The sequence below is a fragment of the Uranotaenia lowii genome, chromosome 2, assembly GCF_029784155.1.
Source record: "Uranotaenia lowii strain MFRU-FL chromosome 2, ASM2978415v1, whole genome shotgun sequence".
Classification (NCBI taxonomy): domain Eukaryota; kingdom Metazoa; phylum Arthropoda; class Insecta; order Diptera; family Culicidae; genus Uranotaenia; species Uranotaenia lowii.
The window spans coordinates 349,016,573-349,031,276 of NC_073692.1; the positions used below are offsets into that span (position 1 = coordinate 349,016,573).

Below are 14,704 nucleotides of genomic sequence, written 5' to 3' on the forward strand. Positions count from 1 at the left end.
TTTTACCGTTTTTATCTTTCATTGGATTGTATTAAAAATTTGCTTTGTTTGAATTTAGCCATCGCTGTATTATTAGTAAAAAACAATCGAAAATTCATAATTTTAACCTCAGAACTTTCAAAACGTTCTGTGTTGAAATATCGTTTTTTACTTTTTTTTAACATCCGTTAAAGCATAAATAAGAAACACAAATTAAATAATTTGAAAAATTTAAAGAACGTCTTTAGCTTTAACAGATGATGAAATATATAAATTTATTTTAGGTGAAATGTTACGAACGGATGTTATTTTCGCTTTTTCGGTCTTTAAAGTATATCAAACGACTTTGTTTTGAAATACCCAACGTTTCGACCAGTTTTAATGGTCTTTTTCAAGGGAACTGAAAATTTATTATTTAATTACAAATTTTTAACTCTACACATGCTCATTAACAACGCTCCGAAGAAAAAATTGTAATTCAATAATAAATTTTCAGTTCCCTTGAAAAAGACCACTGGAAACTGGTCGAAACGTCGGGTATTTCAAATCAAAGTTGTTTGATATACTTAAAAGACCAATAAATACAAATATGTTTTATAAATTTATTTTTAGTTCGAAAGTTATTCAAAAGTTTTTGTAATTGTTTATCATAAAAAGTGTTTTAGATGTTTAAAATTCAATTAAACTACTCCTGAACATTTTGAGTATTTGATTGGTTGTTGAGCTGAGTGAAACTTAAGCATAAGTCGTTCTATGAATTAAGGAATTGCACAGGGATAACAGAAAGGCTAATGACCTTGCATTATGAAATAAAATTTAAAATGGTGTTCCTTTCAAATTGCAAATTAAAGCCTCTGGGTCAGGAGTTTCCTTCGGAAATATCTAGGAGCATAGGGGGTGTAGGAATGATGATTATTTACTGATGATAGTAACTCATCTCTACTTTTGACTATTTTAAAATTATTATTTTTTTTTTTTTTTTAAATATGTCTTTATTTGTATCAATTCATCATTACATTTATATTACATTTTTTTCATTAAATTAGGTGTTCAGCTCAATAATGAACTGTTCAGAGCCCTATAGTTAACTAGATATTAAAAATTTATTTGTAAGAATTAAATTTGCTTAGCGCAATTAAGAATTTAATGTAGGAGAACATCCTGTAATGGCAAAAATATTTTAAACTTAAAACTAAACACTATCCTAAAATTAAACTAGTTATAAAGAGAACGAATCTCTGCGATGGAAGACTGCATCGATTTGCCTCTGAAGTTGGAGATGATGTTGTTGGCCATCTCTCCGATCGATTCTATGCCTGCGATCCGATGAAGATCTTCGGTGCTGTGCCAAGGTGGAAGCCGCAAAATCATTTTCAGAACCTTGTTCTGAATCCTCTGGATGGCTTTCTTCCTCGTCGCGCAGCAGCTAGACCAAATCGGAACTGCATACATTATCGCTGGTCGAAACACTTGTTTGTAGATAAGTAACTTATTTCGCAGACACAACTTGGATTTCCTGTTGATGAGAGAATAAAGAGATTTAGTATATTTATTACACTTAGATTGAATATCTTCAATGTGATTTTTAAAAGTAAGATTCCGATCAAGTGTAAGTCCCAAGTACTTCACGTGATCAGACCATTCTAAAGAAACCCCATTAAAAGTTATGGAATGATTTTCATTAGGTTTTAAAAATTGAGCTCTTGGCTTATGGGGAAATAAAATAAGTTGAGTTTTGGAAGCGTTAGGAGAAATTTTCCACATTTTCAAGTAATTCAAAAAGGAATTTAAATTTTGTTGCAATCTACTGCGTACCACCCGTAAATTTCGACCTTTGGCTGAAAGCAAAGTATCATCAGCAAATAATCTTCTACCTTTTCCTTCTGGTACATCAGGAAGATCAGAAGTAAAAATATTGTATAAGATTGGCCCAAGTATACTGCCCTGAGGGACACCAGCTCTAATGGGTGTCCTTGCAGAGCATGAATTTTGATAGCTTACTTGTAAGGTTCGGCTAGTCAAATAATTTTGTATAATTTTGGTGAGATATACAGGAAAATCAAATCGAGCTAATTTAGCTACTAAACCTTTGTGCCAAACACTGTCAAAAGCTTTTTCAATATCAAGAAGAGCAACACCAGTTGAATAACCCTCAGATTTGCTAGCGTTAATCATATTAGTTACACTCAAAAGTTGATGTGTAGTAGAATGTCCATGACGAAAACCAAATTGTTCATCAGGGACAATAGAATTCTGATTAATGTGAATCATCATTCTATTCAAAATAACTCTCTCAAATAGTTTGCTTAAAGATGGAAGCAAACTAATTGGTCGATAACTTGAAGGCTCTGAAGCACTTTTTCCAGGTTTTAAAATTGGAGTTACTTTGGCATTTTTCCATTTATTGGGAAAATAAGCCAAGTGAAAACATTTATTGAAGATTTTAACTAAAAAATTTAAAGTGCTTTCAGGCAACTTTTTAATAAGAATATAGAAAATCCCATCTTCCCCTGGGGCTTTCATATTTTTAAATTTTTTGCAAATCAATTTAAGTTCATCAATATTTGTCTCACAAGAACTTTCAAATACATTTTGTTTAGAAAGAATATCATCAAATTCAAGGGAAATTTGAGCATCAATTGGACTTACAACGTTTAAATTAAAATCATGAGCAGACTCAAATTGTTGGGCCAATTTTTGAGCTTTTTCTGCATTCGTTAAAAGAAGTTTATCCCCGTCTTTCAAAGTAGGAATTGGCTTCTGGGGCTTTTTCAGAATTTTAGTTAATTTCCAAAATGGCTTTGAGTAGGGTTTTATGTCCTCTACTGCTTTGGCAAAATTTTCATTACGAATGAAATTTAAACGACGTTTGATCTCTTTTTGAAGGTCGCAATAAATAAATTTCAAATAAGGATCCCTAGTACGTTGATATTGGCGTCGACGAATGTTTTTCAGTCGTATCAAAAACTGAAGATCATCATCAATTAAAGGTTGATTAAATTTATGTTTAACTTTGGGTATTGAAGCGGCTTTAGCATTGACTATTGAAGTTGTCAAATTTTCTACAGCCAAATCAATATCTTCAATTGAATTCAGTGGAACGTTTACATTCAAATTACGTTCAATAAAATTCCTATATCGCTCCCAGTCAGCTTTTTGAAAGTTAAAAGTTGATTTTAAAGGGTTTTCAATGGGACTTTGGGATAAAGAAAAAGTTACTGGAAGGTGGTCTGAATCGAGGTCCGCATGAGTAACTAATTGACTACAATGCTCGCCTAAATCCGTTAGAACCAAATCAATTGTGGAAGGATTTCTAATCGAAGAGAAACAAGTATGCCCATTAGGATATTCAACAGTGTAATAACCTGCAGAGCAGTCATTAAATAAAATATTCCCATTTGAATTTGATGAAATATTATTCCAAGATCGGTGTTTTGCATTAAAGTCACCAATAACAAAAAATTTAGATTTATTTCTGGTGAGTTTTTGTAAATCTCCCTTCAAAAAATTTTTCTGTTCACCGCTGCATTGAAAAGGCAAATATGCGGCAATAATTATAATTTTCCCCATAGAAGTTTCTAATTCAATTCCAATTGTTTCTAAGACTTTTGTATTGAAAGAAGGAAGAAGTCTAAATTTGAGACGACTATTGATGACAATAGCTACACCCCCACCTTGTCGATCAAGTCGATCATTTCGTAAAATTTTAAAGAAAGCATTGCTTTTTAAGTTATTGTCTGGCTTTAAAAAAGTTTCAGTGATGGCAGCAATATGTATGTTTTGAGTTTTCAAAAATAAAAAGAATTCATCTTGGTTAGCCAGCAAAGATCTAGCATTCCAATTCATAATATTTAAACATCTATTTGGATCCATGAGGGAATCGTAAAGTCATAATAATTTTGTTAGCATAATTAAAAGAAGTTTGGAAAGCTTCAAACATTGAATTTGCTTTCAACATAAGTTGCATCATTTCCATTAAATTTTGATGCAAAAATTTTAATTTTTTCCTCAGTAATCTCACCCAAATCAACAAAATTGTTAGGATCAGAAAATGAAAGAGAAGAACAAGTATTTGAATTTCGGGGATTTTCCCAAGCCTTCGCATGAACGTTGAGACTTGGTTTTTTCCCATTTTTATTAGTTATGCCTGGAGAGGGCAACCCATTTTCAACCACCTCTGAGAACGATAAACAACGAGTCTGTGGCGCAGATTCAGCACAGGTAACATTAAAATCACTTCGGGTATTACCCAGCCGTGATTCCAATGTAGACCGAGGCTGAATGCGAACAGGCAGGTTGTTTGCCGGCCCGACGTGTGAAGACGAAAAAGAGGAAGGAGGAGAAGAAACTTTTCTGGAAACTTTGGGATTTTTCCTAGAAGCAATAATTTTTGCCCTGATGGGACAGTCTAGCGAATTCGAGGAATGATTACCTGCGCAATTTGCACACTTGAAAAATTCTGTTTTTGGTTTATCACCACCATAAAGGCATTTAGATTTTTCATGATCGAATGAGCCGCAAAGCATGCATCTGGCATTCATTCTACAATTTTTAGTGCCGTGACAAAAAGCTTGACAACGACGACATTGCGTAATATTTTGAAGGAAATTGGTTGAAGATTTTCGAAAAGGTTCGAATTTGACTCGACAATGAAACATAAGACGAGCCTTTTCAAGAATTTGCAAATTATTAACTTGATCCTTTTTAAAATGGATCAAATAAAGCTCAGGAGCAAAACCAACACTACTGATATTATTCGTGTTGGTTCTTTTCCTCATTTGAATTACTTGAATTGGAGAAAAACCTAACAAAGAATTTAATTCAGATGTGATCTCATCCGGTGTCTGATCGCCGGTGAGACCACGAAGTACAACTTTAAATGGACGATCACTTCTAGTGTCGTACGTAAAAAATTGATGTTTTTTATTATTCAAATAATTTAAAATTTTTTGAAAATCATTAAAAGATTCCGCCAAAATACGAGCAGTTCCCCTTCGACCGATCTGAAAAGAAATCTTCACATCCTTGACGGAAGTGACGATTTCTTTCCGAAAGGCATTGAAGTCAGGAATCGTGACCGTAATTGGTGGAACCTTTTCGTTTTTAAGAGTATAAGAAGAAGAAGGTTTCTTAGTACTCTTATCAGAATTAAATATGAATATTTCCTCATCACCGATGTTATGAAGGACATCGAATGAATTGGAAATTTCAACTTTTTTGGCAGATGGCCCTGGATTAGGTTCAGCAATCCGTTTTCTTCCGGCCCTTGAGCCGGCCGAAGACTTCCCCATGCTGGAAAGAAAAGAGAAAAATATGAATAAAAGAAAATAGAAATAATTTTAGCACTGAAAAGTGCTGATTGAAAAACAGGTAAGGAAAAAATAAATAATGTAAAAATGTTCCTGCAGGTACACAGCAACGATACGATGCTCCGGCGTACGTGTTGACGGCTCAACGGTACAGATGGAAGTGAAAAATTATTTTTAAAGTATGCAAATATGGGAGGTTGCTAGTTGAACCAAAAGAATATCCTACTAACATTACTTCCTTTCCCCCCTTTGACTTCTAGGACGTGGCCGGCGCCGTTATTGGTCATTTTCAAGAGGGAGAGCATGAGTTTTGTGCATTGAGAATAGATCCCAAGCTACATTCTATTGGGCCTTGCACAAGAAACCGTATGAAGTATGAAAAACCTGAATAAAATAGTTAAACTTCTTTTATATCGAGTTTAATGATTTAAGATGAATATGTGTAGTAAACCAAGCTAAGCTAAGCTAGGCTTAAAATAAAGTCTTCTTTTACACTTTGCGGAAATATATAAAAAAAAACAACGTTGATTAAAGTTTTGCTTCAATAGAATCATCTTAAAAATGCATTTTTACTTTAACTTGTTGACTAGAGGCGAACAGAGCACCACTGATCGGGGAACGATGAGCATTTTCTGCCGTAGAATCTAGCAGCGCATCCAACTCGTCAATTCAAGTCAACTCAATTACAGAGCTACAGCTTGACTAGTTTTGTCTAACGATTTGGCCTAGTGGTAAGGTGTCGGAGAGATAACTGAGGGGAGTCGAGTTCGTTTCCTGGTCGAGGCGATTTTTTTTTCATTGACCAATAGACTGAGTCGATTTGGGGTAGTTTTGATATTCTCAACCCCAGGGTTTGAGGAGTAAATTTTCTGCTGAACACTTTTGTCGAAGACAGTAACTTCGTATCTTATTAGGCAAAAAAGTTATAAGCTGATCAATAGAGGTATGTCTTTTGGCATTGAAAAACAATCAATTCAATTGACATCACTGCTGGTGTCTATGCATGACTACTTGCAAGCAATACCTCTCTAGGCACTAGCAGTGATGTCAGTCGAATTGATTGTTTGTCAATGCCAAAAGACATACTCTTATTCAACAGCTTTCAACTTTTTTGCCTCTGAAGATACCAAGTTACGGTCTTCGACAAAAGTGTTCAGCAGAAAACTTACTTTCAAGAATTTTTAAATTGACCCAAAACCCATAAGCAAGCTTGGTCCCACAGAAGAAACCACAATGATGTTGAATTTTTAGAACAAAATATTCGATTTTCACATACGAACATAAAAGTAAAAAGGTGACATTTCACCTATGCTTTCAATTTGTCAAACTAACTTTTTCTGGTCATCTAGAATCAGCTCTCCCGCTCTAACTTCAGTGCAGGTAAAACGATTTTTTTAGGAATGAAGATAAATTTTGGAATCTGAAAGGATATTTCTCCAATTCTCTTCTTCTGGTGGTGTTTTGTTTTTGTCCTTATTTTGTACGACTGTAATATGAAATGAACAAAATAACAGTTCATAATCAAATCAAGCTCAATATTTGAAAATTACCTATCGATTGTTAATGAAATACCACGAGCCCCAAAAGATAAAATGGATGAGATCGTGTTCTTTTGCCAGATTGTCTAAAATTGCGTGTTTCTGTCGCATGGAAGTGACAGTGGCGAATAATCGCCCAGTTCATAACGGGGTAATCAGGTCTGGAGCAACGCTATGTACCTTTTTTGTCGTCTAAGATTCATCAATCATTTGTCTCCCTAGACTGACTGGAAAGAGCCTAGGCAGGGCGTGCTTCGTTGGGTCCAAAGCACCTGCTTTAGCCCCTAAGCAGCAGAAGAGGAAAAAAGCGTTTAAACCAAGACCCCAGTAACGACGAAAAGCCGGTGAAAGAGACAAAACGGGAAGTGATAATTAGTATTTACTTGATGTCGAGTTTTTTTTTCATTCATTATTTTTAGCTGTGCCTCTGTCTAGGGTTTATTAAACTTATCAGCTTTCATCGGACACGTTCGAGAGTCGGTCAATGGATCGCTGGAGCAATTTATGTGTTGCGGGATCATCACCTTTGGACCATGAAAATCAGTCTTAGGTGTTTTGAGGGGAGAAGGTGGAAAGAAGGTTTCCTTCACCGTAACCTACATTTTGACGATTTTGACCCATATCAGAATCAGCTGAAGGTCTCTGGAAGGGAGCAGTAAAAATTACACGATAGCTACACATCAAATCGATTACGTGAGAGGCTCTATCTAAAAATAGTGACTCCTTGAAATGCGTTGATTAACGCGGTTTTATCACCTCACTTGGTTTAGGGAGGAGTAAATGAGCGCTGACCGATAAGGTCCGACTAAGTTAAGTAGTTTTGTGAACTAAGCTCTGATTCGCAAAAACCCTATTTACCACTATCCTAATCTAATCAACCGAAAACAAGGAGGAATTTCCACAGCAGTCGACGTACTTGAAAGTTCACAATCGTAGACGATAAAGTTTGTGTCCACCGGACGGAGGAAGTATAAATAGTTAGATAGTTGCAATCGGAAATCATTCCTTCGGAAGTGTTCAGTTTCTATCAATCGTTGACCAGGATGAAGTATCTACTACTGCTGTGCGCCGTTGTTGGAGTTTCCTTAGGTAAGAACTTTTTCTCAGAATTTTTCGAAAAAACTCACAAGTAATTTGTAATTCTTCGAAAACAGCTCTCCCAAGCAAATTGAGCCGACCACGGCCATGGTGGAACGCTAAACCCAACCCGGGCAACCGGATTGTGGGAGGTTTCCAGATCGAGATTGAAGATGCTCCGTACCAGGTTTCTCTGCGGAAATTCGGACACTTCTGTGGAGGATCCATCATCGGAAGCCAGTGGGTTTTGACAGCGGGACACTGCGTCTCAAGCGCTTCCAAGCCCAGCGAAACGCTCCGTATCGGAAGTACCGATAACAGCGAGGGTGGTCAAATCCTGAAGATCAAACGCGCCATTCAGCATCCCAAGTATAACTACAACAATATCGACTACGATTTCACCCTTTTGGAGCTGGCTGAGGAGATCAAATTCACCGAAAGTTACAAGGCAATCGAACTTCCGGAACAGGATGAACCCGTCACCGATGGATCCATGTGCTTGGTTTCCGGATGGGGTAACACCCAGAATTGGTCCGACAATCCTCGATACCTTAGGGCAGCGGATGTTCCGTCGGTGAACCAGGAAGAATGCAGCAAGGCCTATGAAGATTTCGGAGGAGTTACCGATCGGATGATCTGTGCCGGGTACGAAAAGGGAGGTAAGGACGCTTGCCAGGGAGATTCCGGTGGCCCACTGGTTTCCGGAGGAAAATTGGTCGGAGTTGTGTCCTGGGGATACGGTTGTGCTGAGGAAGGCTATCCCGGAGTTTACTCTCGAGTTGCATCGGTGCGCGATTGGATCAAGGAAGTCAGTGGAATCTAAGTGTGTGAGATCTGAATAACAGGCATTTCGAAGTGTAGCAATATGGAAAAAGTTTTTGAAGTTGTGGTCCCGTTAAATGTGTGTTTAGCGTTAGTTACAACTTGGAAGGGTTACTAACACTTTTAGTTTGAAGTGTTTGAATATTGTTAGATTAAGAAGTTTTGCCAATAAACCTAAATGCATTTTCAAAAATTCAGCAGTTTCCTTTTACTTGGCTTAAGAAATTCAGTGATGAGTGATCGGTGTGTACGAGCTTCGATTCATAGAAGAACCCTTCAGACTGACTTCATAAATAGATCAACTAAATTCTGTGAATGGTTTTATTAAACTACACAAAGTAAATATCAATGTGAAAAAATCATGTGAAAACTTGCGACACAACTCGAGAAACACACAAATTCAATGAAGTTCCGCGTGGAACTTAAAAGTTCGTTAGAAGTTCCGCATGGAACTAAAAAGTTCATTAGAAAGCACGATACTGAAATGCGGTTTTCTAATTTTGTAAGTCGCTTACAACGCACAAAAAATTTCCATGATACTTTTTTCGACTTTTCATGTTTGTTCAGAAGTCTAAATTGAGCACTTTCGAAAAACGTATGTTATTTCTCTCGAGTACCTTTTATTCAGCCAAATATGAACTTTGAATGCACATGCTTAAGTAGCTGCACGACTTTTTGTTACTTGGGTATGAATGCATTATTCTTTTCAATTTTTAATTGATTAATGCAATAATTTAAAGTGCATACGAGCCAGTTGAAATTTATCATTGCTTTTGGAAAGTTTATCAACCTTATACATAAGCTTTATTACAGCAAATGCAAAAGTCCAAACTTGACATATTTGCTGCAAAATAAATAAAACTCAAATATTATTCGAAAGCAGTTAAAGAACGCTGATTGACTGTTTGCAGGATTGAGGGCTTTCACATTTCATATAAATTCTATGCAGCCTTAAGGGACAACATCGGGAATTTCTCCAATAACATTTTTTGGCAAAAAAGACGTTTCAGCACTCTAAAAACTACAAAATTCGATGAGTTGAATTTTTTTTCGTCATCATGCTTAAATTATTTGTAGAAAAAAAAAAGTTGAGGTAAGGTGTGTCCAAGCATAAACATCTTTCTTTCGTTTTAATACCAAGTGATAGTCTTATATACTGAGGATATTAGATCTACCTGGAATGGCATATCACATTCGATTATTTATTGTTTGGTTTTCTTCACCCCACTTTTCTTTAGTTTTCTTTGAATTGTATTTTTAGGTGATTTATGTAAGACGAAATTAAAACAGCAGTTTTTTACATATCGGCCTACTAAACTTAAGTCATCTTCAGAAAAAACGTGTTTCCCTAACAGCCGTCTCTTAATGTTTCTCAAAATATTAAGAGACGGCCGTTAAGGAAACACGCAGTAAAACAAGTATTTTTCTGAAGATGGATGAAGTTCAGCAGGCCGAAACGTAAAAAACAGCACTTTTAATTTCGCCTTACATGAATCACTGAAAAATATCAATCAAAGAAAACCATATTAATTAATATGATAATTACGTCTTTTCACGTAGTTTATGTTGTCTCCGGGATTCAATCTTCCTTCGATCCAGTCTTCGAGCATTTTTCGATCGTACCACCTTTTAATACATAAACAAAAATCTAGTATTTTAAGGTTAGGCAATTTATCCCTTTCCTTAGTGGGTTGCTTCATTGTGCAACACATTATTTTGATCATTTTCAATTCAATGATCAATATGTTACTCAAGACTGTGAATATTAAAGTATGCTCTATTTGATTGTGAGCAATTAGAAACAATAACTGTTCGTAAATGAATTTTCTTTAAATCATTGTAGAATTTGCACCAACAGGTCTAAGATTTGTAAAATATGTTCATCAAAACTTGTCTACTAAAGGGTGTTCGGACCAAAAAATAGTCAACATAAATTCTTTTTTTTTCATGATTTTTTTTTTTTATAATTTGCGTTGTCTGGTCGTTTAAAAATTATCGGTTTTTGAGATCTTCAAGGAATCTCTCGTGACAAATGTCTTTTTTTTTAATGAAAATATTATAAAGGTTGTTGAGGAAGAAAATTAAGAAAAAAAACTTTTAGTTATTTATTTTTTCTGGGCTTCTTCAGATCACACAAGGCTCACCACAAAATTTTAATTATTCTTATTTTTCAGCTATACCTTTAAAAGGAAAACAATTGAGATAGGTGTTTGAAAGTATGGAACTTTGAAAAGATTGAAACTTTATTTTTTATAATTTGAAAGTCAAAAAAAACATTGAATTCGATTCAAAAATAATTGATTATTACTTATTTTCAGATTTGGGTTTGGTTTTGCTTATATTGTGAATGAATTTGGGCAAAATCCGGCCTTTTTTCAAATAATAAAAAAAAGAAAACTTCTATAAGCTTTTTCTTAGAAGGCAAAACTACTCATGGCCTTCGAGAAAATTGAAAATTTAAATGAAACTTTTTTTAAAAGATCTTTGTTATACACAACAGTTTTAAAAAAAATGCACATAACTCAAACCTGTTTTCAAAAGGTTTTACCGGAAACAAGATTAATGGAAAAGAAAATCAAATTTGGATTAAATGCCTTAAATTTAATCAAAATCAGTTCTCAAATTCTTTGTGAAAAGTGTATTTTATTGCCTTGATTTTGAGTTCTGAAGTTGAATTGAAATGTACATCACTAAAGCACTTATTCTTTTGTGTTTAATCATTTATAAATATTTATTATCCATAATTGGCTCTTAACCCGTTAAATGAATGCGATATTCACAGGTGACACAAATGATTTTTGAATTAAAGCTCCTATAACGTAAAATATTATATTTGATCCATACTTTACAGTACTTGTAATTTCCCGGTGAAAGATCTGAAACGGTGAAATCTAAAGAATTCAAAATTTTAATTATGATTTTTTTTCGAATTTCATAATGTAATTTATTTTAAGTTGCATAACTGAATAATGAGGGACAGAGAAATTTGAAATTGATTTTGCAATCTAATAAATCAAAATTCAAGTTCTGATACTGAATCTAAAATGTTAATTTTAATTCGTATTTCAATTACATTTTCAATACAATTTTTAATACGTATTTCAATTCGATTTCTTCTTTTTATTCTAAAATCGAGGATTTGTTAAGATTTTTGGACATTGATTTTGAAATCATGATTTCCTTCATTTTTTTCGATTTTGAAAATCAACAAAAAAAATCTTAATATGGAATCTACATTCCCCGAAAATGGAATTTAAAAAAATGGATTTCAATCCAACACCAACATTTGTGTATTATTACGCTTGAATCTATTTTTGCTAAGCATTAAAAATAGAAATTTTTTCATAGTTTTAATGGTAGTTTTGTCTCGGGACAACGTTTAAATGATTTTGTAATTTTTTTTATTGAATGAAATTTTTTAATGAAAACTATGAAACAAAAACAAACAATGTTTTTTTTTCTTATAACAAGTCCTAATAAAGGTCTTTGCAAGAAAAATTATTATGTGTATGTGGGAGGAAAATTGTAATTTTATTGGTTTTGAAGCAGTACTCGATCGATCTAAGCTAATTTTGATTCCTTCATGTCGATTTTTTAAATCAATTTTTATTTTTCAAAATGCTTCAATTTAAATGTTTCTCCTTGGTTGAAATCGTCAAGTAAGTTTTAGTATCTTTAATAAATAGAAAGAATAGATTTTTGGAATGCATTCTGTAAAAAATGTAAATTGCAACTAAAAATATATCAAGAAATTTTAAGCTGATTTTTTTCAATTTGTATGTTTTAAAGTAATTTTGAAATAGTTTTTAACAAAAAAATATATAAGCCAAACGAAAAAATTGAGGAAAAAATGCTTTCAACCTTTCAAAGTAATAAATATCTGATTTCAATTTTTTAATCATAGAACGAATTTCATAAACATTAAATAATTTTAACAATGTTGAAAAGAAAGATAAGCTACTTAGACTGCTAGTGAGATAAATACGCTTTGGAAGTGCATTCTGGAAAACTGATTACTACAATGCAAAAAATTACAGCATTTTCAATTTTTTTCAATAGAGGCAACAAAACACTTAAAGACCCAACGTCTTTTTCACTTTTTGGAAAGACCAAGCTATGTTGATTTATTTAACTTTATACTTATTTGCACTTTTAAAATTTGTCATATTTAACATAGATAATTAAGTGAAAGTGTTCGGAAAAGCACAGAAGTTGAAGCTAATACAAAATTCAAAACCATTTGCTTGTGTTAATTTTGGTAGGAGGGATAATTTGTGACAATATTTGCCTCTACATTTCATTACGTAGCTCAAATTTCTTAAATGTAAATGGTAATCAATTCAAACTCAACACTCTAAATAACTCAACAAAAGTTATTTGGTGACATTCTGGGCAAGAAATTGCTTTGCTTTAGCTGTTTGAGTTTGGAGGTCCGACTATTATCAACCTTGGGACTTTGATATTTTTATTTTGTTGATAAACACTCCCACGGAGTTAAAAATTTTGGAAATTAAAATGCTCATCAACTAGGAAAAGTTCTTAGTTTTGGTAAAAATTTACCATTTTCGTGATAAGGTTTCAAATCAATGATCAACTTTTCAAAACAACTTTCAATACCATAATGAATGATGCAGATTTTTGTAAGCAGAAGACAAAACGTTTTGCAGTAATTATTGAAAAATAAATTAAATCTTCAATATCAAATTCCTTTAAATATCCTAGTGATAGCCCAAAAAATAACATATTGCATTTTTGGATTCAGCAATTCCGAACCAGCCAAACAACTCAATTCAAGGAGTACAAACATAGAGGATTTAGTAGTTGGGTCTAAATTAAAAATAATTAAATTTAAGGTAAATCATCATTAGTTTGGGATTCAAATATGTTTGAGAATAGAGTTTTAGTGGCCAAAGCTTTATGGTTCGGGAGAAACATGAAATCCCATTTTTCACCAATATCTTTGGTTTTTATCGGTCGTTTGGTTTTAAAATTTGCTCATTTTGAAATAAAATCTGTAAAACACAACCATCAAACGCTGGAAACCCTATTTAGAATGCAAAAAATAGAAAAAAGAGTAATCAAAGCACATGATGATAATATTTAGGTAAAGGCTGCCAAAAAATTTTCAGCACGTATCCAGCAAATCCTGGCAACTTTGTATAAAAACCTGGCAATATCCGGGACGACCAAATATCCGGGTAATATTGGAAATCAACAGAAATCTAGAAAAACAAATTTTTCATCAAAACTTATCGACAGATTTTAAATCGTATTAAAGGCTTTCAAGATTTTTTTACAAAACTTGGACATAAAAAAATTAAAACACAATTAGATTTTTTTTTGTTTGATTAGCCAAATAGAGTAAATGAATCCAGGTTTTTTTCAATGAAATCCGGGCAATCGGGCCGGGCCGGACTGTTCCAAAAATTTTTAATTAATTTCCGTTCAAACCCCGAAAAAACCAGGCTATTGGAGAAAGTGAAACACCTGATGTAGCTGCTCGTTTGAATCAGCTCAAACTAGAAAGATAAATTTTATTTAATTTAGTAGCTTCAATTGTTAGTATGTTTTGCCGACTTACAGTTTTAGTTTCGGCTTCTACAATATAAATGTGCCTGGCCCCGTGAGATGCTGCTACCTATTCTGACCTAATCGACTGTTTAAAATATTTGTGTAAGCTAATGAATATAAAACAAATTCTTAAACAAACTTACATTACTTTTCGGGAATACAGAATTAAAATAAATCTCACTTTTTCGACAACTTTCTATAGCTTCAAACTTTTCTCTTCCGATCGCAAACGAAAAACAGTCTTCGCGCTTTTCTCCAGCCGCTGTCACTTACGTCCGTCCAGGGAGGCCAGCTGAAGGGATTTTCACATGTGTGCCCAGTGGTTTTAACACAGGCTATCTGGCAACCTTAATCTAGGTAGAATAGAATCTTATAACCAGTTGCGACATCTGTGGCTGATCATTTTCA

The 14,704-nt window shown here is 33.8% G+C and overlaps 2 protein-coding genes across 5 annotated transcripts in view; one reads left to right on the plus strand and one right to left on the minus strand.

Moving 5' to 3' along the window:
- The window catches only part of LOC129746534 (ras-related protein Rap-2a), a 432,219-nt gene that overhangs the window by 216,060 nt on the left and 201,455 nt on the right, over window positions 1-14,704 (minus strand). The window lies entirely within an intron of this gene.
- LOC129746525 (trypsin-1-like) lies at window positions 7,787-8,922 on the plus strand. The gene is made up of 2 exons (XM_055740206.1): window positions 7,787-7,915; window positions 7,981-8,922. Exons 1-2 carry the CDS (start codon window positions 7,870-7,872, stop codon window positions 8,724-8,726), a joined length of 792 nt encoding a protein of 263 aa, XP_055596181.1. The 5' UTR covers window positions 7,787-7,869; the 3' UTR covers window positions 8,727-8,922.

Coding starts and splice junctions, on each gene's coding strand:
- LOC129746525 (XM_055740206.1), top strand. CDS start 7,870: ATGAAGTATCTACTACTGCTGTGCGCCGTTGTTGGAGTTTCCTTAG. Junction 7,916..7,980: donor CGTTGTTGGAGTTTCCTTAG/GTAAGAACTTTT, acceptor CTTCGAAAACAG/CTCTCCCAAGCAAATTGAGC.